The following is a 22691-nucleotide window of genomic DNA, read 5'->3' as shown; positions in this document are numbered from 1 at the left end:
TTTGGTCATACCATAACTTAATCCTCCTGAATACAACAAGGCAATGCTAACTGAGCAGAGCTAACACCTTGATCTGTGTGGGCTCATACCATACATACAAGGTAAAGCTACTTAGGCATGCAGCAAAAGCATGAAAAGGTGTATTTCATACCTCCTAAGTAGATGGGGGGGAAACGGTCCAAAGGGCTACTCTATACATACAGTGCAGCCAGATCTTTTACGATCTGTATGTTTGCTCTGTATCTTTTAATTATACAGCATCACAAGCGCCAAGCCAGGCAAGAGACAAGCAGAACAAATGCTGGAGAAAGGGATAAAATGAATCTACAGTATGGTGGGGTTTTTTTGTTTTAATTAAAAATTCAAACCAACACACTTCAGAACATCATATGCAGGTACCACAAATGTTTATATATATATATAATTACAAAATTTCCAAGTGGTCCCTCAAAGGGCCAATTTTCACCACCGCTTCTTCACTTCCTCTGAGCAGAGGTGAATGCAGGCATTTGAATAGGCTGGACCAGGTGTGTTGGCTGAAACACAGGCTTCTTCCGCATCTCAGAGAGCATTTTCACTGTAGGAAGAAGCTGGTTTCTTTTGATGATCTGCAGTGCCAGCTGTGTGTTTCCTAGAAAACAATTTCAGACTTAAAATATAGATTTTGTGTTAAACTCTATAAATAGCAGCCTTCCACAGACGAGCCTTTCTGCCAGGCGAATATAATCCAAGGTGCTTGGGCTGTGGTAGGGGTTCTGAAAGTCACACAAGACTCCTAAACCTTATGGCTTCACGTAGAAGTCTGTAAAACATATCAAGAAATAGCAATGTACATTCATGAAGAGTTGGGCTTGCAACTTACCATTCTGAAGTTCAAGGTATACAGCCAGCAAGATGGCCTCGGGTGGGATCTCTTTCGGATGAATCAGTGAGGCAGCCTTATACCAAAATAAAAACATAAAAAGTTGAATTAATGTATGAAAGAAAGACTGTGCCTTAAATTATTGCAAATGCAAAAAAACTTCGCTAGAGGCAGTGGCTGCCCGTCTTCTGAACGAAGCATTGCTTTGTCATTTGGGAGACAAATATCAGAACAACTTGTGGGACCATGATATTACAGTTTGTTGTATTTGGGTGGTTTCCCCTAGTGAAAATGCCACAAGACTCACCTGGTGCAGACACTTCCGTGCTTTGTCATACTCGCTTCTCAAGCAGTAGGCGCTTCCAAGGTTGAACAGCATCATGGTCCGTGCAGATGTGACAGAACTGGGGTAACATTGTGGGGTTTGCTTGCCAGCTTACAAAAGATGCAAAAACACATTACTTGTCAAGATGAATAAATTTAAGATCGTTAGCAATTACCAGTGGCCAATGGCCCAGTCTGCACATGGCTTAGCACAAATGCATGAGATCACAACCTGGTCTACCCTAGTTGTTCTGCTGCAACACTTGAGGGAAGCCGTGGCTTGATTTAGCTTAGTGTGTCATCCAAAATGAGGCTCATGGATTAGCTGTCATAGATAAACCATGAACCATAAACCACAGGGGGGAATACACCTTTGCTATATAGCATGTGATTGGCCTGCCGAGAGCTAAACCTCAAGTCTGGGTTTGGATGACAAGTTGCAGCACAGCAGAACTATTAGGGAGACGTAAAACAGCTACAATCTCCTTCACTGGAGCCTGTGTGCTTACACTTTTGGGGGAAGCCCACATTGGCTAACCATGTAACTAAGTAAAAACAAGGCTTGGTGTATCAAGTACAGCTTTAAACTTAAGCTAGAAATGGGGATATGCATCTCCAAATTTTTACAACCACTTGTCTGGGGAGCTTCTATTACCAACAGCTTCAAGATGCATATTTACAATGCAGAAAGGAAAACTGTTTAGTTGTTTGCACACCAGTGTCCATCAGTATTTTCAGCAGCAGAGTGTCAAAGCCATTTCCTTTGGTATGGAGCGTGGATCACTTGCTTGCACCAGCTGGAGCTACTCTGCTCTGAAAACATGCAATATATAATCAAGGCCGGAAGGAGGAAGGTGGTTATATGGTGAGCTAATGGATGCACGGTTTCTCCTTTGTGGCAGAGCTGAATTTATGAACTTCCCGTTCATTATACAAGCCCTCCCACGAGTCATATGCCCTGAGTGACGGTCCCCATGGTTTTAATTTAAAAGTAGCTCCTTAATTGGAATAAAAGATCTCTAGGCTAAAATATGTAACAAATCAGGTGATGCCGGAAATAAAAAGGGAGCCCTAGGAAGGGTTCCCCTCTCACTCTTCTACGAAATGTACTTCATAGGTACAACAGCTGCTTTATTAGGTAAGGGACTTAAGCAGCGATGTTGACGGGTTCATGCAACACACTGCAGAAAGGACACATGAGCATTTACTGGATTTATAGCCCACCCTGCTCCTCAGTAAAGGAAGCACAGAGACAAAGTTTTTTATCCGGTCTTGCACTTAAGGCATAATTTCACATATGTAATTACACAGAGTAAACAGGGAGGTGAGTACTTACAGGATTCCATTGCTTCATTTTCTCCTTTCTCAGATCCTGCGGAGAATACAAGCAGGAATGCATCGTTTAGTGAAATCAACATTTTAACACAACATATGCTTCAGACAAACAACAATTTAAAGATCATTCATGACCCCCATTCCAATCAATCTGGTTATGTTATTGAATATTTCATCAACATTCAGTGCAAATATGACTAATACAGATACAGGCATACTTGGAAATCTGTTTTTGCATTCCACATGTATTTTGCACTGCGGACAGTGCATACAATGTTAAGGCATCGCTGGGGATTCCAAGAGTTCACAGCCAAAATTGAAGTTAACAATATTAAGATTAGAGAAAAAGGAAGCAGCATTCTAGGGGCACTTAAACTAAAATATATAGATTCTAGGAACTTTGCAAGCAGCTATGGCCTTTATAACAGTGCATTAAAATGTAGAGCTGTTACAAGTTACAGCAGGAAGGCAGTTGAAAGCATGACCGGTTCTAATCAAGTATGGACTCATTAACCTTGATCCTGCTCGTTTGAAGAAATCCCCAGGGACACATCAGTGACATTCTCCGGGTTCAAGTGAGTAATGGCATCAGAGATTCTGTCTAGAGAGATGAGAGCCTCTGCAGCATACAAATGGCCAAGGAACCTGCAGAAAGCAAGAGCGCGCACAGTTGGAAAGGTCAATCTGGCAACAAGTCACATCAAGCTACTGCATAGATGTCTCCCTCTGAGTGACTGCCCTACTGCAGCTAAGAAAGCCCACATTAAAAATTAAGTATAAGAGTATACTTGTATAAAATAGTAATTGTTTGGAGCTGGAGGTGCCTAATTCCAGCTCTCGCAACTTCCAAAGCCATTCCGTACTCCTTTGAATCTGAAGGGGCAAGAAGACAAAACTGAAGGGACTGAGATCCTCTTTCGTCAATTTAGTATTATAGTAATATACAGAATTGCAAAACATCCTCAAAGCCAGGTGTAAATATAAATGTAAATGTAAAGGTGTAAATGTGGTGGTCTATTTTTTCCACTGATCAGGGGAGAATAATTTTTTTTGGCACTTCACAGATGAAAAGAATCCCAACTATTATGTGAGCAGTTATGGCGTAACTTGAGGTCATACATGCCTACACGCTATATACAGAAACGAAATGTAAAAGTGCTGTAAAAGAAAGACTAGGGCAAGCTTACTTAAGGGATCCTGACAGTTTGGGCTGCTGGAGAAGTTTGTCTGCATGATTCAAAGCCATAAGGTTGTCCCCCAGGGCCAGAGCCACATAAGCACTGCAAGCAAGTATTGAACACCTAGAAAACAAAAATAAAAACACACAAAGTTGATACATGCAGAAAATCCACACAAGCAGACCTTTGGCTGAATGACGCCCTTTATCCTATTATAAATGGGGGTGGTGGTTTGTTGTTCTTATGTATTTTGTTTTTAATCTTGTATTTTATGCTGTGAACCACCCATGAAGGGTGGTATACAAATTTAATAAATAAACTTAAGAGAACTTTAAAGAGGAAAGGTAGCAAACTGCTTCATCACATAAAATAAAGTTGTTACATACTTTAACTATGTTCAGTAAATGAAAATATTGCAAACAAGCTTTTCCAGCATCTCTAAAAAGAAAAATGGGTTCTGCGCAATTGGCACTCGTGGCACCTCAGCAGAAATGCTTTTTTTTGGCCTTGCTGTCCCTCCAGCCTCTCAATAAAGCGCAAGTAGGTCCTGAAATTCTTTCCCTGAAATTTGAGCCAAGCATTCCACAGCTTCAAACAAAAGGCCCGCATCAGGATGTCAGTATTAGGTCAGGCTTTTACAGCTTGTAATTCCACCCCTCCCTCCCTTCTTAACACAGCACTTTGGGATATTTTCCACTTCACAAAGCAGAGTTCAAGGCAGGCTCTCCTGGCTTCAGGGCAGGAGGAGGCTTGGCTTGCCTTGCTACAAGAACAGATCCAACCCTGTTACATGGCAGAAAAGAGGAGTGAGTGGATCGTCTCGGACAGATCTGGTGTTTGGGAGCTGCAAGAGGAGTCCATTAAACTCTCTAGCCAGTAGGTGGGCTATTACGGCTGCAGCCTTCTGGCAACTGTCAAGCCCACTTTTGGTTCAGCAGTAAGCCATGTTAATTCATGGCAGGGCCTGGGGTTCCTTTATGCCTGTGTCCCAGGAGGCATGCCCTTTAATTACACACAAGCAGGGTAAGAAATCGCTCTGCTGCTTCCTCCCCATTTCCTCTGTTCCATGCCCAGATGTCACATCAAATCCCAACACACAGGGGGGAAAGCTTGCCAAGGAAAGCAGGCATCCTTTCAAGCCCAAAATCTTACTTTGCTTTTAAAAAAATCCATTTGCAGTTGCAACTGTTAGGGTGGTGCTGCATATCAAGGGCAGTCAAGTAACACTGCCACTATAGGGGGAAGCGCTGCTTCTTAACCAAGCTGGCTGTAAAGGCTCGTAGCTAATTGATGCAAAAAAGATCATGCCCGCATTTTCCAGTATATAAGCAAGGCTTTGATGTCCACAAACATTCTGAAATCCATTCACACTACTGTGAATAGTGACTTTTCCTCTCCCCCCTCTCCTGCTGCTGCAGCACTACCAGTAACCAAGTCATGTGTTCATGTTACATCTGAACCTGGGCTCATGCCTATCACGAGTTGGTTTTTGCTTACTGCTGGTTTGGAGCTGGACACAAACCATGAGCCTGAGTCGGGATATAATGCTAAGCCAAACCAAACTGTGGCTTAGCTCCTGGTACCACAGCAGCAGGAACAGGGTTTTTTTGGGGGGGAAAGTAAGCAGCCCCCATTTCTCTCTATACATTACTAGCACATTGATCATTCATGCCCAGGCGTAACTAGGCTTAGTGTTGCATGCTAATGCAACCAAGAGAATATGCTTATAGGCAACTTGAGCTCAAGTAGCTTGCCTCCAGCTTACAATATTGCTACAAACACTGTCAGGGCTGCCACCTACTCAGACAATCTGCAGTTAAACCAAAGGAAAGATAAAGTGTCCCCAACCCCACTCTAGAATTCTGACACATCTCCACAGACTAGACCAGGGGTCTGCAACCTTTAAGACAAAAAGAGCCACTTGGACCGAAGAAGAAAAAACTGGGAGCCGCAAAACCATTGCGACATTTAAAACAGTGGGGCATTAAAACATCTATCACTAAGAAGTAACACTTGTTTTACTGTGGTACAACTTTAAATGCAGCAGGTACCTAAAACAAATGAATGGCACACCCAAGCTGACAATTTTCTGCACAAGACTGAAAGTGAATTTAGTTTAGTTGTGAATTTGAAGTGACTTGGAAGGGGAAGGGGGGAAATAGTTTCATCATAAAGCTTTGAAATCAAACTGCAATTTTCCTTAGAAGTATTCTTTTCTGGCAATTACCAGAATCAAAACCAAAGGGGCAAAATGTTTTAATACTTCAATGTGACCTGAACTCCTTAAATTCACAGTTTTAATGCCTTTGCAGTTCTACAGTGTTTTCTATAATTCCACACGCAGCTGGGCAGAGACTATGAACTCTAGAAATTTGGAAGTAGTCTCCAATAAAGCACAAGGAATGGTTGCCACAGGGGCAGTGATTGTAGGAGAAAGGGAGAGACGAAGAAAGCCCAGTGTACTAGGATTAAGAGAAACTTTTCCAGCAAGGGAATCTTTACAGTTGATATACTTCAGCATGACTGTCAGCTGTGAAAGACATAAAGCAAAGAATTGGCACTCTTTACTATACATCAAAACTTTGCAGGTGCCTAAAGGGGTACTTGGGATGCGGGTGGCACTGTGGTCTAAATCACAGACCCTAGGGCTTGCCGATCAGAAGGTCGGCAATTCGAATCCCTGCAACGGGATGAGCTCCCATTGCTCGGTCCCTGCTCCTGCCAACCTAGCAGTTTGAAAGCACGTCAAAGTGCAAGTAGATAAGTAGGTACCACTCCGGCGGGAAGGTAAACGGCGTTTCCGTGTGCTGCTCTGGTTCACCAGAAGCGGCTTAGTCATGCTGGCCACATGACCCGGAAAAACTGTTTGTGGATAAACGTCAGTTCCCTCGGCCAGTAAAGCAAGACGAGCGCCACAACCCCAGAGTCGTCCGTAACTGGACTTAACGGTCAGGGGTCCCTTTACCTTTAAAGAGGTACTTTTGGATTACAGCCCTAATCTGAAACACTTTTCATGACCGTATATTCCCTCCCCGAAACAAATGTGCTTTCAAAATACTGGAGAAGCTCAAAACAACTCTCAGATGTAAGTAATGACTAATAATAATGTATGATTTGCAAGCAATGCTGCTTACACAGGATGAGACCAGGTGAAACAATTTGCAGGAGTTTACTACCAGCCACCCCTCCAAGGACACTTGCTGAGGACAGAGACTAGGAGAAGTATGGGACAGACAGGTGAGTCACTAAGCTGGGTTCAAAGATATGGAACAAGAGAATCCATTAACACTGGGACTGCTACTCTCTGCCATTACAGGTTTTTGATGTATGGCCATGACAACCACTCTGTATAGAATTTTTAACATGCTGACAACATCAACTGAAGGTAAAATTTGGTTCACAGGTCACGTTCAGATAAAACTCCTTTCTGCCAAAGCTCCCTCCCTCAGTAGCCAAGGGCATGGATAGCCTGCATGAGTGATAAAATTATTATTTCCCATGAAACAACAACACACTTCTATTCTCAGTCATCTTGTGCAGAAGATTAAAAATAGAGAGATAAAAAGAAAAAACGGAGGGAGCCTAACTATCTGGAGCTAGCCTTACAGAAGCTAAAATCAATGTTTCTCTTCCCTCCTGTCATGCTTCCCGCCCCCCCCCCCCGCCCCCTTTCTGGTAGGAGTAAAATCATTTTTGTTATAATGACAGGATTTTCTTGACAGGCTGTCAAGTTTCATCAATTGAGAACAACAGTGGATTGTGAAAGATTATTTTCCTTCCTTTACAGCACAAGAAATGTCAAATGTGAGATTGTTTTCACAGCCTTGGCACTGTATACTTCCTTTACACCAAAACCTTCCACTTGCGGGATTGTGGGGTGGCATTCAATTAAGTTTCACTTAGAGGGGCCCGCTAAAATTAATGAACACATCTATGCTAGGCTCACTGATTTCAATAGGCCTACTCTTGAGTAAAACTTGGTTTGATGCCATTCATAGTAACTCACAATTACTAATGTTTAAGCAGAGCCGTAACTACGAGGGGGGTGGGGTGGGCTAACCTGTTTTTCTGCTCTAGGTGAAACCTCTAGAGGGGTGCCAAACCAAAAAGTACAGCCGGTTACGTCTTGTGTGCTTATTGAGTATGTTTCAGGTAACTATAGGTTTGTTGTTGTTGTTTTGCATTGTAGGAACATGCTAGAAAAAAGGACATTTCTCCCAATTATAATTAGTTTAAATTTAATTAGCGCTGTCCAACTTCTACGAGGTGACACAACTTACTGCAAGGGTGGGCAAGTTTTCTTCTTCTGAGCTTTTTTCTTTAGAGTGGGATTATCTGTTGAGAGGTCACATACTGGCGGGCCAGAGTCCATAGTGGGGGCCACCCCAGACTTCCCCCCCTATTCCACAGCATAGGCTGAGGCTGCCCACATCAACTTACTGCTTTATAATAGCTACATGAAAAAACTTTTATGGTGGATGTATGTGGAGCCAGGAATCTGTACAAAGGGTCAAAATTCAGTATAGAACCTCCATTAAGGTATCATTAGCATATGTTGATATAAAATGTCACTAAAATAATTTGTTCTCGAGATTTCTCTTATATTAGAGAAAGCAAACTTAGATTGCTTTCTTTCAGAAACGAAGCCCACAGAAGACTGTAACTGCGTTGTCTGGCAGCACATCCAGAAATCTTAGGACCTACCTTAAATTTTCTAGTTCTTGCTTCTTCAGTGGGGAAGATGGTGGAGCAGGAACAAATTTGTCTCCTTCGTGGCTTTTGCTACTGAAACAAAGACAGAGAGTGAGTAGCAATGTTAACAGCTTGAGAGATGTGAAATGATGAGAGGCTTGGAAGGTTAACAACCAGTAACTTTTGCTTAGGCCTTAGGAAAAAAGAGGAACAGGAAAGGGGCTGCTGTTGAGGGCCTCCAGAGGAAAAAAGGCTAATATCTGGGGGGAAAGGCCAATATCTGGAATACACACCAATAAAGGTAAAGGTACCCCTGCCCATACGGGCCAGTCTTGACAGACTCTAGGGTTGTGCGCCCATCTCACTTAAGAGGCCGGGGGCCAGCGCTGTCCGGAGACACTTCCGGGTCACGTGGCCAGCGTGACATCGCTGCTCTGGCGAGCCAGAGCCGCACATGGAAACGCCGTTTACCTTCCCGCCAGTAAGCGGTCCCTATTTATCTACTTGCACTTAAGGGTGCTTTCGAACTGCCAGGTTGGCAGGCGCTGGGACCGAGCAAAGGGAGCGCACCCCGCCATGGGGATTCGAACCGCCAACCTTTCAATCGGCAAGCCCTAGGCGCTGAGGCTTTTACCCACAGCGCCACCCGCGTCCCTACATACACACCAATAGAAACATACAAAAAAAAGGAAGAGTAATAGTATAGTTACAACACCTTCAGCAACACCTTAGGTTTGCTAGATTTTATTTACGTGCAACACATTTGTTTTCAAACCACTTTTCACTACCCCCATTTTTCTCTGTATTCAATTATCCTAACTCTGTTAGCAGCCACAAAATTTCTTTTTAGAGTTGTGGGCAAGACACTTAGTGAAGCAAGCAACAGAAACATCTGACGCAGCACTCACCTGCAAGCTTCATTGTTCTCGCTGTTCTCATTATTCCCTCCCAACTGGTTGCCAATTTTAGATCCATTTTCCTGCTTTGGCTCCTGCTGGTCTTCAGGAAGCAGCAGCAAGGCATTTCTTAGACAAATTGCTGCAAACTCCATACTAGCTACAGGAATAGCTGAAGACTGGCCATCGCTTGAAAACAGGAAAAAAGTATATTGATGCTCTTTGTACTATATTAATATAGGCAAGGATTTTGAGTCAGGAAGTCAAAATCTTTTTCTTAATCTACAGCAGCTTTGGTTTACATGAAATACTGTATTCCTGTTTTAAGTTGTTTCTGAATAAACTATATTATAAAGAAATAAACACAATTATGTCTTAGAGAAGTTTCAAGAATCCTGTGTAAATAAACTCCCAGCTGATTTAAAGTCAAGAAAAAAAGCATCAAGCTCATTTTTTGAAGGTTTACAGTACAGTATAGTTCAGGATTATTACCACTAAATTTAAGAAGATGGCCCCTTAAATCCCATAACCTAGCAAAGCAGTAATTTTGCTTTTTCTGCGCCCTTGGAGAACAAAGCTATACAAATTGTGCTAATGTGTTTGCTAAACCCACCTGACTGGATTCCATGTCCAGGTTCCACTTCATACCACATAGCCAATTATAAAGAAGTGTGTTCCGTAAGCAAGAGGAACTCAAATTTTAGGCACAGCGGACAGCATTTGCACACTACAGCAAACGATAGTTCATGGTTTCCCATGAGCATGCAGAATGCTCCTGCTTCACCCATGCTGCACAGGTAGACGCAACAAAACACAATAGTGTTCAATCACAATCCCCAGTTTGGACAAAACACAGGGATCGCTGTTTGTTGCTCTCACTCACCCTACAGGAGCAAAATGGGAGGAACCTGCGTATTCATGGGAAATCATTAACCGCGGTTTACTGTGACATGCAAAGAGGGCCAGCCAACATAACTTTTCTCATATACAAAGCAGCCTTGCAAATGTTGCAACGCAAAGCATTTCCATTCACACGATTGGCTGAAAATTAATACTTAAAGAAATAAAAGAATAGCACCAAGAAAGGGCATTTTGGAAATGTTTTCAGCCAACCAGCAACTTCCCTTTCAGATAACGGCAACGTAAAATTGCACAACTTACTTATAAACAATGTTCTGTACAGACTGGGATGCCAGTACTATTTTACGATGATATCCTTGACCTACAATGGACTGTACAATGCCCTTTTTGCTTGGAAGTCCTTTTGTTTCTTGTTCTGAACTCTAGGGAACAAACATTTAAGGCATCAAGAGGAATATTTATTAGATAAAGGCTGGCATTTTCTCTAGCTGCTGCTATTCAGTATTATGTTCCTTCTTTCCATAGCATCTTTATACTCTGCATTATATTCCCATTTTTCTAGGCACAGTCGCAATTTCAATTATACTTATTACAAGCCAGTTTACATGCAGACTACACCCACAAAAAAGATTGCCAATACCAAGGTCAGACCTCAACTCAGGAATTCATTGCAGGAATCTACGCTGGCATTAAAAGCAATCAGTTCCAACCCAATTTAACATGGTCCCAGGAAGAGCAAACAATGTCCTTTGCTGCCTGGAAATCTAAGTCTCTTTTTAAAGAAAAGGATAAAAGCCCATAAAACTCTTTGTTTGCACAAACTCAAGGTGTTAAGTTGTATTCCTATATCGCCATCATTCTACCAGGCTCTTTTGAGCATGCTGAATGGTTTCCATTGCGTTATCAGAAAACATTTGTTTTTAACGGGTCTGAAACACTATATTAACTTAAGTGGAAATATGATATACACCAGCTAGCCACTTTTAGTTTCAACATATATTTGGGGTCCCACCTTAATCAGGGTCCGTCAGTCTTGATCTCCACCTTCCCCATGAGCCGGCCATGGGAGGGAGCCTGTGATTTGTTTTAGTTCTATGCTTGCTGAATGAAAGCAGGCAGCCAACAGAAACCAGAGCAGAGAAAACAACAGCACACTGCTATTACGCTCACAGGCTTTCAGCTGGAGGATATGGCAAAGGCACTCCTGTTTCTCCCTAACCTCGTGATACATTTCAAAGATGAAGCATGAACACCACTTCAACTCTCAAAACCAAAAGTGTTAAGAACGGGTGTGTGCGTGTTAATTATTATTTGCTACTGTATGGTGGTAGTTGTGAACCAATTTAGGTCAGGCTGCAACTTTCAGAAAGCCAACTCTGCAGACACAGAATCTAAACCTGAATAATACAAAGATTATTTCAGGATTGATTGCTAGCTTACCGACCAAATTCAACCACTCTGATTTAAACACCCACCTAATTAGGCATTAACACCAACATCCTTTTCCGACATCACGTTAAACTACGTTTCAGTGTTGTGAGTGCAAGCTGGCTCGTGAACTTTCCACTTCCCTCTCTTCCACCACTGCTGCAATATTAAATGCTTACATTTCTGCATTTAAACTAAGTTTCGGAAACTCAAACTAGGTTAAAATATGGTTTGTTCAAACATACCAAACCTTAGCCCATGATCCTTGCATGTTAGCAAACCATCATTCCCATAGTTTGGATGTAAAGAGTAACTCTGGTCAGCTTAAAAGTAGATGCTTATAATCTCTTCATGGGGAAGAGAGAACCATGTGATACTAAACTCTGCTGCTGCTGCTGCTCATGAATGTAATGGTAAGCACTTGTCCAGAATTATGTCCAAACCAAGCCTAGCACACCATACAACACAACACAGAAGCTGTTTCTAAAACCAGAAAACTGAAATGTGCAGACGATGCAAATCAACCAAAGAGGCTCACAAGAAACAAAACAGAAGTACAGTTGTTTTCCTATAATAAAAAATGGCTCCTTTCAACAATCTGAAGAAAATGGCGATAACTCTCTTTAATAGTTTCCCAGAGTATTTAAAGGCCTGGCTCCTCACTAGGATTTTCAAGTTGTTCCACAAAGATATTGAAGCAGCTGACAATACTGTGAACGTAACAAAAGACTGCAGGGTTAAAAAAACCATTAAACTCCCAGAACTGCATTTTTGTATGTATGTGCTATTAAACTATTTCTGATTAGGAAAATAAATAAATCTGTGGGGTTCATCTTACTCCTTTATTGGCAGCTATACAGCATTCGGCTATCCTTAGCCAGAGACGAGGGTTCGAATGATAAACTTGGACAGCTTCTATCAGGCATTCAAAAGCAGCTAGCGGTCTCCCAATGTGCAAGAGCTGAATGCCGCAGTTATACAGCAACTCATAACGCTTGTTAGTCAACAAGGTGCACATTGGTCGTCCTGAGAACTTTTTACCTGTGAAAAAGAATCAGATAACATTAAGTGCAAAAAGGACACTGCTGGAAAAGGAATAGGTTAAATTAACCTGTATCCAAAGACAAGTCACACTGGAGCTAACCAAAACTAGAATATAATCACTGCTTTACCACGGCCACTAACCCCTTCATGACATAGATAATCATATTTTAACAAGTGACTTGGACGCACAAATTACTTCATAGTGAAAGTAGGGATCTGAATCCTGTCACTTAAGACCAAGTCAAATTCTCCCCCCTCCCCAAAAAAACCCTTGTTTTTATTTGAGTTAAGGCTGCACTAATGTGGTCAATTCTTCATGCCATGACAATTTCCCAATTCAAGGAACCCAATATATCTTGTGCACTCCATACATACTAGCTTTGCATCTCTCAGTTATTTGCTTATGGTAAGCAGGGCTGCTGGAGGTAGAACTTTAGACAAGGGCTCAAAACGTTAGAGAGCAGCTTGCATGTGCAACAGTAGCATGACCACCAGAGATATGAGAGAGGTGAGGCCAATGAATGCGCTCTCCCCACTTTCCTTCTCATGCAGTTCTTGTAAGGAGTCTATCAGGTACTTAAAATACATATAAAGTCTGACTACCTCCTTTATAAATTTAGGTGATGCACTAAGTTGATTACTATTTAAACATTTGGAAGAACTGAGGCTCTACTTTTTGCATTATGTGGTCTAGCTGGAAAAATACCGTATTTTTCGCCCTATAGGACGCACTTTTCCCCCTCCAAAAATGAAGGGGAAATCTGGGTGCGTCCTATGGGGTGAATGCAGGCTTTCGCTGAAGCCTGGAGAGCGAGAGGGGTCGGTGCGCACCAACCCCTCTCGCTCTCCAGGCTTCAGGAAGACATCTGCAGCCTAGGCAGCCCTGCGGGAGGTCCCGCAGGGCTGTCTAGGCTGCGGATAGTAGACTTCTTCCCGCAGCGCCCGGCGCGCTGAAAGCAGAGCGCCCGGTGCTTAGGGAACACATCCGCAGCCTAGGCAACCCTGCGGGAGTTCCGGCAGGGCTGCCTAGGCTGCAGATAGCAGCCTGCCACCCGGCGCGCGGGGCGCCCTGAAGCAGAGCGCCCCGCGCGCCGGACAAACATTGGCCAGCCCCACAAGCTCGGGGGACAGCAGGGAGACGCAGCACCGCCATCCCGCTGTTCCTCGACCTGGTTCGGTTTCCCCGACCTGGTTTGGGGGGGGAAATAAAGGGGAAATTTTTTTCCTTTATTTCCCCCCCCAAGAAACTAGGTGCGTCCTATGGGACGAAAAATACGGTAGGTTGGAAAATACAATTCTACATATTAAGAAGTCACATATTAAGTAGTTTTTCTATACTGATGTATTTCAATTGTGGGAGGGAGCCATTTCATGCTTATATTATAGGTCCATAAAAATACAATTTGCTATCGCTGCAGCATGTTTTATTACTAGTCTACCTTACCTGTGTCGGAGCCACCTGTTCCAAGCTGTGCACAAGCATTGTCATTCTCCTGCAAGGCCTTTTTGAAATAGAAAATTCCCAAGTTGTGTTTCCCCATAGCAAAATGGATGCACCCAAGGTTATTCCAGAACATGCACCGTAAGCATTCACCTAAGAAAAAAATAAATAAATGAAATTCTGGATTTTGATTTCTTTTTAAAGGCCCACAGGGACTGCCCTGCTCGTTTTGCTCGCCAATGCCCTCATTCCCTCACAGCTCCTTTGTATCCTTCTATTCCTGCTTTATTGAAACCTCTGCTGTTCTTCAAAACTGCCATTTTAAAACCCGCATTCTCTTTTGCTCCCCTCCTATGAGTTCATGCAAATTTTCCAATGGGGGCTGTGTGATGACAGCCTTACATTTTTATGTATATAGGAAGAAATCTACTAGAGATACTCCTGTCCACACAAGCATTTTACACCAATTCAAGGAAAGGGAATTAAAATGTGAAATGAAGCCCTGTTTTTGCAAACATAATAAGTTTAAGGTACCTGTTTTCATAAATCCCGGATGTTCTGCGATGTTTGAGCTGTTCAGCAGCTTTACTGCTTTCCGATAATTGCCTCTTAAATACTCAAAATTGCTTTTCAGAAAGAGAGAAGGAGCAGACTGTAAAGAGAACAAAATCCATGGTTACTCGTACTTTGAAGGAGAAATTTAGTGTGGATGGATACTCCAGTTATCTACATGAGAGAAACAGCAGGCTCAGAAGTGACTGCACATCCATCAGCCAGAAAGCCATCACTTACCAGTCCAAGCAGGACTTGCAGTGTGGCCTGAAGGACTGCTGACATAAGCAGGGAGTCATAAAATTGAGAGGCTGCTTAAGAAAAATAGCTACAAAAGAGAAACTTACTCCAAAGGAATTCAGAAATGCAGGGAAGTGAAGCTGGAAGCAAGAGCAGCCAGTGGGGAGAGACAGCAGGAAGGTCATGTCCCCCAAGCAGCACCACTATGGGTGCAAGGCAGGGAGGCTGAAAGGGAAGGGGGACCGGCTGAGCCAATCAGGTGCTCTCATTGGTTTACTCATACCACCCAACCTTGTTGTTGCTCTGCCCTGCTAAGCGGCAGTGACAATGCCACCAGGAGACCAGTCCTGTATTGGTGCCCCGCCCCCTTTTTGGCTGGTAGTAATGGAAGAACTGGGAGGCAAGTATTGGGGGCACTGACCTCTTTGAAGAAATGTGATGGGGGGGGGGATCTTTTAGAACTCTTATTCTGCTGCTAAAACCCAACCGAGTAGAAGTTCACATGTTTAAATGAAACATTAGAATCCACAAAATCAATCATCACCTATAAAGCTATCTTAAACTGCCAAGTCCTATCGCAGACTTATAAACTAGATGAATATTTCTATCATTAACAATCTAGAATCAGGTTGGGACTCAAGAAGTCCCAACTATGTCCATTTTTCTCAAATCCTAAAAGAGAAGCTTTATTTCCAATTTCTCCCTTCCACATTACGATCTGTCCATCGAATGCTATGATGAATGAATGATTTCTTTAAAAATACAAACATGTGACTTAAACCAACAGTTATGGTTACTTACATTTCCAGCGGTGTTCATAACGGACTTTATCTCCCTCTTGCATGCTTTCAGAGACTTCATCTGAATATAGGCTCGCACCTTATACTGTTAATGAATAAGCGATCTCATGAAAGTGAAATAAAACTACAACAGCTACTCAGAAATTAATTATTGTATTTGGGGAACAATATACAGTGACATGCCATGATTACACAATTTGCTGAACAAAGGTTAAAACATGTTTATGTTCAAAATCGAATATTTGAAGATAATTTGAAGGTTTAACACAGTTGAGGAATTGTGTGCTAAATTAAATTGGTAATTAAAATAGCACACCAACATTGTTTAAGGGTCATCTGAAAATCCATACTACACTTTAGTATATTTCATTCATAAAGGATATACAAAGCAAAAGGTTAGAACTGTATTATATGCTTGCAAAATAGGGGTAACAATTTGAATTATTGAAACTAAAGACTAATTCACACATCTAGGTGGCTGCCTATTTTGTCCATGTAATAATACCTTCTGGGTACATAATTATGCAGAGAAACTTGCTGTGAACTGACCCGCAAATGGATATTGATAACAAAGGACAGCAACTATTTCCACAATCAGAGTGACTAGATTGAGCACAATGTTTGCCAGAAAAAAATAGTTGCTGTGAGCTGTATCTAACACAGGCCAGTACACAACAAAGCTACTCTTACAGTTATATACACTGGAATGACTGTGCAATGGAAATATATATTTCTATATTTAGTCTTACCTGGTGTATTTTAGACTTAGCAGCTTCTGTCAGGGTTCCACTTTCAGCTTTGTGATTGGAAGCTTCCTTACTAGTGTTATTACCTGTCTGATCACAAATTGAGAGATGAAACAAGTGTCAGATTTTAAAGCAGATGATTGTGGGTGTTACATGACGCATACTTCATAATTCCTGAAGCATCTCATGAAGGAGTAGCCCTCCAACCCTAATGAATCAACCTAATGAAGGCATTGCCACAAAGACAGTCACAGAGAAAAGCACATGAGATGGCAGGCGTGACTCTCAAAAGCAACACCTGTGTGAAAATATAATAAAACATAACACCAATTGTTAAGAGTCCACCAGAAAGCAGTTTGGCTAAAATAAAGGATTCCTATGCTGTTAAAAGTAACTTTATTTATTAATGTGAACAGTTCTAAATCCGAACTATATTAAATTCCACCATTTTTTCAAAAGGCCAATTAATGTTTAGCTTGACAAGCACTCTTAAATTACTACATTTCCTCTATATTCTCCTAGACCTACCTCATTTTTCCCATTTTTGTTGTTGCCACCTTGTAAAATCATTTTTTCCAATACAGCAAGCAGATGCAAGGCTTTTTCAGCTTGGCAAGTCAGCAGGTATAAGTCTACAAGCAGGAAGCACACTGCCTGGGCAAATCTCTCCTCTAGAAGACAAAATAACATTTAGTCCTTTCCTCGATAGTGTTTGCTAAAACTAGTTCAAGAGGATACTAAACTTCTGTCCCAAATGCAGGTGATTTTCACACTTACATTAAGGATTACTTATGAAAACCAACCACCACAATACTTTTCTGGTTTAAATACTGACTTTGTTAATGCTTTCAGTTTAAAGCTAGTCATACAAGTGCACATAATTAGACAACAGCTTCTGCAAACTTCTGAAGTTGTGCATATGAAGAGGTATCTGAACACAGGCAGCTACATATTTGCTCCTGTGATTATACTATTGTTATATGCATAAGAGAAAAATATGTTCAATTGATTTTGAACTATTTTCTTGACTAGATATATAATTTTAAATATAATGAATACAAATTAGCTTTATCAAGCAAAAGTTGCATGAAATCTGAGGTAGGAGAGATTGGAACAGGAGCCTTTTACCTTTGTCAACTTACCAAAAGGTTCTATGAATTGATAAAGCTTCTCTCCAACTATTATTGCTTCAGTATACTGCCGAAGATGGTACAAAATAACAGCTTGATTGTAGTAAAGCATGCTGTTTTCAACATCATCTAATCCATCCATTTCCTCAACAGCTGAATGAACCTGGGGGATAAAAACACAGCCCTTTTTTTTACCCACTCCTACATTGATGACCAAATAAAAAAAAGCACTGTTAAATCAGTATGTGCTACACACTGGTCTATGTGAAAATGTAACTTGCTATTGCCATTTCCCAAAGCATCCCAGAGTGTACCAAATACAAGAAGACAGTTTACTTACAAACAGAAATAAGAACAGAAAGAACTTCCTGCAGTATCTACTTTGGTCTTCAAGATTCCATTGCCTTTTGGAAATGACTTTTTGCAGGATTATGGAGGGACGAGAAATATTTGTGCAAATCACAAGAAACTCTTTACAAAAAAGAGGGCGGAAACAACAAACAAGCAAGCAATACCTGATTTTTCAGCTGATTAAGTGTTTGCTTCAAGTTGTCAGTTGTCGTCTGATTACTTTTACAGAACTCTGCTACTGCCATGTTCAAAACTATTTTGTAATCATCCTTGTTAATTTCTTGCAAGCAGCTAAGGTGTTGCAGACAAGCTTCATAGTTGCCAGCCTGCAAGGATCACAGTTGAAAAGGCAATGTTTAAATAGACACATTTTAAAAATCAAAACCCAGCTTAGAATTCCAAAACACTGCTTCTAATTTACAGAGGAGCACAGGCAGATGTCACATTTTCCAATCTGGAACAAGTCATGTGTGCAATCCTTCCGCCCTTCTCCTTTTCCTACCTCGGTGGGAAATATTTGCCTGAACTATGGAGAAACCAAAATATTAAAAGGATTGCTAGTGTGGAAAGATCTATCAAATTGCATTTCCGCTGCAAAAACATCAGACTAAAGGCTGGAGGTATTTCTATACCTTTTGGGATGTCTGAATTTATTCTTTACAAGAAGCAGTGCCTATGGTGTGAAATAAGCTGCTCTTCAAAATCATACCAGCTCCACATTTTGCTTGCTATGGGAAACGCTGTGCTTCCAAAAACTAGCTATCACACTACATGTGTATGACATACATATTTGCTCTCTCAAGAATTGCCTTACCATGAATGCTTGCAGAGCACTGTTTGAGAGCTCCTTCTCTTGATCAGTAATCCCAGATGATGTGCCTGCTGCTTCATGTTTTTCTGCTCCCTGATCTGCAACACAAGTGTTTCAAACAACAGCTAACTCCAAGCATAGTTTCAAACCATTCTAAGAAAAGCTTAAATCATATTGTGTTCTTCTTGCTTGTGCTCCAAGCATATTTTTTCTGAGAGAATATACTGAATTCTGTAATTTTGAATCCTTGCTTTTAAAGGTTCAGGTATATGTCATTAAGAACAGCAGGTTGAAATAAATAAGTCAATGAGAAACTTAAGTATTTGGGTAAACAGTGCGGCTTGCTTGGCACCTTACAGAAGGGTTTGGTGGAATGTAGATCAGATTTGCTGGGAGATGTCTGGGTGATTTGCAGTTAAGCTGGGAAGTATATCGAACTCCCAACACATCAACAGCCGAAACAACTAAAAAGCTATTTGCAATAGACAGCTAAAAATGAAAACTTAGAAATACACTCTTGGTTTTCCCTAAGTGAAAGCACTTGTCAGCTTGGTTCTGGTAGGGATCACAAATTTCTGCAGTAAGCATGTGCAAAGATCTAGTTACAGGTAGGTAGCCGTGTTGGTCTGCCGTAGTCGAAACAAAATAAAAATTTCCTTCCAGTACCACCTTAGAGACCAACTAGGTTTGTTATTGTATTCTGAAGAAGTGTGCATGCACACAAAAACTCATACCAATAACAAACTTAGTTGGTCTCCAAGGTGCTACTGGAAGGATTTTTTTTATTTTGTTTTGACATGTGCAAAGAGACATGCTCCTTAATTCCTAGCACACATGCATACACCTGAGCCTGTATTTTGCAAATGACTCGTTTGTGGACCTCAAAGTTCTAATAAAAAGTGAAGTCTAACATTTCTTCCCTTACAAAGTCCACAAGAAAATCCAAGTTCATCTTTAAAGCGTTTTTGCCCAGTTTAGGCTGAACTCTGATGGAAAAGGCCATTCTGGCTTCTATTACACATTCCTTGGTTACAACCAGATTGGATTACTTCAATGTGTTCTATTTGGGGCTGCCTTTGAAGTGTTCTGACGCTTCCAACTGATGAAAAGCATATTAGCAATTTTATTCTATTTTTGTATACTGATATTATACCAGCTTCATTAGCTTCAAATACAAAACCGTGGTTTTGGCCTTTACAGTCCTAAAAGTTTTAGGACGTGAATAGCTAAGGGACTGCCTCCTCCCAGATCCTAGTTGAGACCTACTTGCATACTTCAGCTGAGGCTCTGCTCTGTGTCACCACATTGCATATCAAATAGTGGTGTAACAGTGGTTCTAGCCAGGCTTTAAGAAAACTTGGCTAGATTCCTCTTATGCCAGCCTGTAGGTGCCAGATCAATATGTTATTGTTTTGAAAGTTGTGTGAACTGTGTGATCACTGAGAACTCTTCCCTCTATTATAGATCATTGAAACAGCTGCTTCTGTATACTGGTCAGTCCCATTCCATCTGCAGCTCTATCTCTTTCACCTGCAGGAAAAAAGCTGGAATCCCAAGCCTCTTCTTACTATATTGTACCTTTTCGTGGATCTTTTGGTGATGAAACCTGGGGTATAAATAAAATACAGTATTTGATTGCCCATGCTGCTGATGCCATTTCACTGGTTTTGTTGCCATTGCACTGGTTTCCCAGAGGCTGTTTTTTTATTAGTGTTTTTTTAAAAATAATAATGATTGTTTTATTATGGCACAATGGCACCCGCCAGAATACCTATTGCATCTTGTCACTACCTCAACCGAGTCCTCAAACTGGGTCTAGGGACTGACCTCACTGCACTGTCAGAGGATTCTCAGGCACATTTATCAGTTCAGATAGAGAGCTGGCTAGCCACCAGAGTAACAGCATTGGAGCCCAGGCTAATTCATTGTGTCCCTTACATTATGCCCCCCCCCAAGGTATAAGAGTGCTGCACTGCACAGAGGATGTACAGGGAGACTCCCAGGTCATGTTTTGATTTGATCGAATGCCCGCATGCCGCTTTTCCAGCAACACTGAGCTCAAAGCAGCTCATGATAATAATTACAAATGAGCAAACAAGATTTCTACCGATACAATATATACAAAACACAAGAGCGTATGAAGCGAAAAACAAACCACAATTCGATACGCAGTGCAGTTCAAAACAAACATGTTTTATACGCACACACACATATACATATGTACAGTGGTACCTCGGGTTAAGTACTTAATTCATTCTGGAGGTCCATTCTTAACCTGAAGCACCACTTTAGCTAATGGGGCCTCCTGCTGCTGCTGCGGCGACGGAGGATGATTTCTGTTCTCATCCTGAAGCAAAGTTCTTAACCTGAAGCACTATTTCTGGGTTAGCGGAGTCTGTAACCTGAAGCGTATGTAACCCAAGGTACCACTGTATCAGAAACAGCTGTTGACCACCAGCTGACACAACCTCTCTGGGAAGGGGCAGCGGCGTAGCCCCCGGCAGCAGGTTCTTTCAGCCCTATTAGTTGCCCCCTGAACATCCACAGTGGAAGAAAAGCAGAATATAAATGCAATCAAGTGCACCTGCCATCACCCTCTCACAAGGAGCTCTTTCATTTATTTCTGCTTTATTTACTACGTTTACATACCGCCTTTACCCTCCAAGGACCTCAAGGTGGTGCGTGTGGTGCCCCTCCTCTCCATCCTCTCAGCAACCCTGTCAGGTAGGCTAAGCCTTCAACCTCACCCCAGAGAGCTTTGTGGCCGAGTGAGGCATTTGTCCCCCCCCCCCCCCAAGGCTGTAGTCCAACACTCTAACCATTAGGCCACACAGCAGGGACCCTCTGTAACAGTACAGAACCACAGAGGGTCGCCTAGTCCAACCCCCCCCCCCCAAATGCAGGAACCTCAACTGCCAGGTTGGGCCCCCTCATGTTTTCGCTGTTGTTTACTCCCCTTGTGGGCTGGGGAAGAGGAGGCGGGATATAAGCCGCTACTTGAGCCTCTTCCCTCGGCGGCAGCGACCACTAGGCGAAGCTGCCCCTCGCATCCCCGCTCCTGAGGCGACGCCTCACCCCGCCCGCCGGCCCTACATTCCAGAACCGCGCGGAGGTAGACACGGCACCCCTTCCGCCCCACCCAATGGAGGCAGAGGAACCGCGGAGGAAAGGGGGATAATTCAAAGGAGGTTATTCTTCCCCCCCCCTCCCTCCGCCTGAGGAAGAACAAGCAGCCCCGCAAACAGCCGAGGCAGCCCCGAAGAGGCAGCCCGCGCCTGCTTTGTCCTCACCTCCGCCTTTGTCCGCTGCCATGGATGCTGCTCAAGACTCGCGCGCGGCTTATTAAAAGGCGGGGAAGGAAAAAGACGCCGTGTCTCTCTCTTTTCTCTCTCTCTCCACCCCCGCAGTCTCAGGTGGACTCGACCGCCTCCTGCGACAGCACCGCCGGGCTAGAAGAAGAGGAGCGGATGAAAGGGGGGGGGGGAGTCTATTTTATACTCCCCACCTCAGCTTCCGCCGAGCAGCGCTCGCTCTCTTCCTCTCCGCTTCCGGGTGAGGCGGGAGGGCCTTTCTAGGCCGGTGGCGTCTTCTCGTTTGCCGCGGCTTGGTGGCGCACGCACGCACGCCTGCGACGTCTCCTAGAGGGCAGGAGCATAAGAGGGTGGGGCCACGGGGCCTCCTCCCTCAGGAGGAGGGGCGGCGACTCATCTGGTTGCGGGCGCGCAAGAGTCAATATGGCGGCCGTGTCCCGGCAATTCGAGCCAGAATTTAGCCCTACTTCCTGCCTCTCTTTTGCTCCAAATTACTCCATCAGTGGCGCAGTGGGTCACAACCAGGAGGTTGGTGGTGGTTCAAGTCCACCCCTGGACAGCTGTGGGCAGGATTCCTGCATGGCAAGGGGATGGACTAGATGACTCTTGAGGTCCCTCCCAATTCGATGGGACGCATTGGCAGGCCCGAGTTTCTGTGAAAAGCTCACTCTCTTCCCCTGTAACAGTCA

The 22691-nt window shown here is 42.8% G+C and overlaps 1 protein-coding gene across 5 annotated transcripts; it reads right to left on the bottom strand.

Moving 5' to 3' along the window:
• Nucleotides 1–335: 335 nt before the first annotated feature.
• Nucleotides 336–22259, bottom strand: CNOT10 (CCR4-NOT transcription complex subunit 10). Of its 5 annotated transcripts, none has more exons than XM_028750209.2 (19): nucleotides 21982–22259; nucleotides 18695–18789; nucleotides 18045–18206; nucleotides 17542–17692; nucleotides 16928–17070; nucleotides 16403–16489; nucleotides 15655–15738; nucleotides 14596–14713; nucleotides 14065–14214; nucleotides 12415–12617; nucleotides 10449–10570; nucleotides 9300–9476; nucleotides 8404–8484; nucleotides 3709–3822; nucleotides 3036–3166; nucleotides 2523–2558; nucleotides 1170–1297; nucleotides 863–938; nucleotides 336–631 (listed from the first exon to the last, which is right to left on the bottom strand). In XM_028750209.2, the coding sequence occupies exons 1-19, from the start codon at nucleotides 22001–22003 to the stop codon at nucleotides 477–479; spliced, it is 2235 nt and encodes a 744-aa protein (XP_028606042.1). In that variant the 5' UTR covers nucleotides 22004–22259; the 3' UTR covers nucleotides 336–476. The 5 variants fall into 5 exon arrangements, with proteins under 5 accessions (XP_028606042.1, XP_028606044.1, XP_077772475.1 ...); XM_028750211.2 differs by having other exon boundaries at nucleotides 8404–8481; nucleotides 21982–22258; XM_077916349.1 differs by lacking the exon at nucleotides 21982–22259 and adding an exon at nucleotides 21341–21410.
• Between the last annotated feature and the right edge of the window lie 432 nt (nucleotides 22260–22691).

The sequence above is a fragment of the Podarcis muralis genome, chromosome 12, assembly GCF_964188315.1.
Source record: "Podarcis muralis chromosome 12, rPodMur119.hap1.1, whole genome shotgun sequence".
Taxonomy (NCBI): domain Eukaryota; kingdom Metazoa; phylum Chordata; class Lepidosauria; order Squamata; family Lacertidae; genus Podarcis; species Podarcis muralis.
Note: the sequence above shows the minus strand (reverse complement) of the source record. Positions and strands in the feature narration are given on the sequence as shown.

What these genes read in the sequence shown, in the direction of transcription:
- CNOT10 (XM_077916347.1), bottom strand. Translation starts at nt 20,348, where the DNA reads ATGGCATCAGCAGCATGGGCAATCAAATACTGTATTTTATTTATACCC. An exon ending in ACCAAAAGATCCACGAAAAG is followed by an intron (nt 18,790 to 20,269) that starts GTACAATATAGT and finishes CTTGTGTTGCAG; the next exon opens with ATCAGGGAGCAGAAAAACAT. An exon ending in CAAGAACTAGAAAATTTAAG is followed by an intron (nt 3,823 to 8,403) that starts GTAGGTCCTAAG and finishes TTTGTTTTCTAG; the next exon opens with GTGTTCAATACTTGCTTGCA.